Source organism: Montipora foliosa, chromosome 2 (genome assembly GCF_036669935.1).
Source record: "Montipora foliosa isolate CH-2021 chromosome 2, ASM3666993v2, whole genome shotgun sequence".
In the NCBI taxonomy this organism is placed as follows: domain Eukaryota; kingdom Metazoa; phylum Cnidaria; class Anthozoa; order Scleractinia; family Acroporidae; genus Montipora; species Montipora foliosa.
The window spans coordinates 22,884,112-22,886,611 of NC_090870.1; the positions used below are offsets into that span (position 1 = coordinate 22,884,112).

A 2,500-nucleotide genomic window follows, 5' to 3' on the forward strand; every position below is an offset into this window, starting at 1 on the left:
GTGAAAGAGAAACCATCTGGAAATTTAGTGGTATCTTTTTTACTCCAATTTTTAAAAGAAAAACGCATGAATTGAAATCAAGATGGTACTCCATTAGCTGGTAAGCTCCACAAACGAATTTCCACTCAAACACTGTCACAGCAATCTAGACTCGCATTGACCTTGAAAATTGTAAAGAAATTTCCCTCGTAGCACTGTTGGCTAAAAAGAGAATCTCGCTGGCATAAAAACTCACTATGCCGTCAAAACATTCGTCCGTTTTACTGGCCTGAAAAAGGTCTTTTTTTATCGACGGAGATCTGATGAACACCCGATGGCAGTCATGTTTGATTTGAACTGTTCAAGTCACATGACAAGGCCTCGGCCAATCAGACATTTTTCGCCAGGGAACGCAAAGACCACACAACTGATTCAACACATGAGCTGCACTCTCTCTCATACCACTCCGTAACGACCTTGGCTGTTGTCAATTGACCGAATGCAAAAATGGCCGCCAACAAATTATTCTTTTGTCTTTGTGTTAAGTAGCCTAACTAGCCTCGGTCACACGCGTAAAATTGAAAGAATTTGGGCTGTAAATCGAGGCTAGTTAGGCTAATAAACACAAAGACAAAAGAATAATTTGTTCGCGGCCATTTTTGCATTCGGTCAATTGGCACTTACGAAGGGTTATCATCAGCAGTCTGGTCTCCCACCAGTGGTCAATTTACCTTTAACAACTCAGTTAATATTTGTCTTGTAAATTTCCGAGGGACGTGCAAATCGTACAACCCATGGTGCCACAGCAACCACTTTACTGTACTGTCTGCTGTCAGAATACATTCGTTCCTGGTCACTCAAGATCCCATTGTTGAGGAGCATTAGTCTGGAGAGGTAGTGTATTTGGAGGAGGAGATTCAAGGCTATTCCGCTTTGCCCTTTTACAATAATCCAAATGCCATGCGTTCTGCGGGCTTTCATTGTAGGCGTTCGAAATGATTTTTTTGTCAAATTCCCAGCGTCACAAAGAGAGGTCTACAATTTATGATAAGTGGATACGAAGTTAATTGATATTTTTCATGATTGTTTTCTTACTTACCCCTCATACAAATCGGTAAGCCTAAAAGGGTTCTCAAGTTTTAAGTTTAAATCAAGGAAGAAGGAAGAGATCGCGCAAGAGCTCCAAACTCAGCTTAACAAAAATTTAGACGTGTTATACATGCCGTTCCCGTACAATCTGAAAATACCCAGAAAACAGCACCTTTAAATTAATATTCTCTTCATTTTCATTGTGCAAAGTCTCCAAATTTTCTTTTTTATGATAATAACACGGAACCACTTTTCTATCACGTTATCCATCGAATTAACGTATTGTAAAGTCCAACAGACAGCAAGCCTTGTCTGCAAACTACGTCCCTTTAAAACTCCACCCCACTGACTTCTCCTTTGTTATCAATCGAGTTATACTTGATCCAGTCTCTAGCAATTGGAGCACTAAGCACTTCCTCCGAGATTCCAAACGCATCACAAAGTGCCAGAGCCTCTGGTGCCACCTCACGACACAGGTCAGCATGAGCCTTTACAACATGTGCACCTGTAGACGTAGACATCAGTCCTGAGGTTGTGAAGTAACCCAGGTCACTTTTTATGACTTTCATTTGATAAAGATGGTGTAGTTTCTTCAGTATTGGCTGCAATCCTGGGTCAGCTTCATGAATGGCATTACCAAAGCACTCACTAATAAGTCGCTCACCATACGCCCGCGCAGCTGCCTGGACAAGATCTTGCTCCTTGTACATCCACGTTTCAAACCTTCCCTTCTTTCCCGCCTTCATCATTGTCAAGCCCAGCTGCACAAAGAGGTCTTTCTCCCGTGACACCATAAGAGACTGAAGGTAATTCTGATTGCTCAGGTCAGCCCAGCTAAACATGCGACTCACAAAGCTTGGCACGTAGGTTGCTGCAACTTCAAGCATTGATGGCTTGAGAACCATTAGCCTTTCTGTTGCAACCTTTTGCATTAGGACAGAGTTATCCCCTTCAGCTGTTATGGAGGAGTGAGAACCGGCAATACCACCGCCAAATCTGTTACATGACAGGTAGCCTTGTCCTCCACATCTCTCGCGACAAATGGCAGCTGTCTCAGCTACATGCCAACCAGAGATGGCTTTGAGTACACAGCACATGGTCACCACATCTGCATGATCAGATCCATCTGTAGCCTGAAAATAATGTAATTTTAATTTTTCAAAAACAGTAAGTCACCAGAAGCCTTCAGACCTTCAGGGTCCACAATAATGCACTCTAGTTTAACAACGCATTTGTTTTTGCCTATAATCCAAACAAAACAGAAATCGTATTTAACACCGATGAAAACGAAGAGTCCCGAACGGTTCGAGGGCCCTAATTTACATAAATGCGTTCTCAACTATCACCAACACTAAACCAACTGGAAACCCCAACGAGAACAGATTTTAAAAAATCTTGGCGAATTTACAATTTAGTGCGAACAGGTAAAATT

General features: G+C 42.1%; 1 protein-coding gene across 1 annotated transcript in view; it reads right to left on the reverse strand.

Moving 5' to 3' along the window:
• Positions 1-2,500, reverse strand: part of LOC137992690 (uncharacterized) — a 26,152-nt gene that overhangs the window by 700 nt on the left and 22,952 nt on the right. Inside the window, exon 5 of the mRNA XM_068838171.1 lies at positions 1-2,201. This exon is cut by the window's left edge and continues 700 nt beyond it. Within this exon, the coding sequence (XP_068694272.1) occupies positions 1,398-2,201 (804 nt within the window). The 3' untranslated portion in view covers positions 1-1,397. The remainder of the gene's footprint in view (positions 2,202-2,500) is intronic.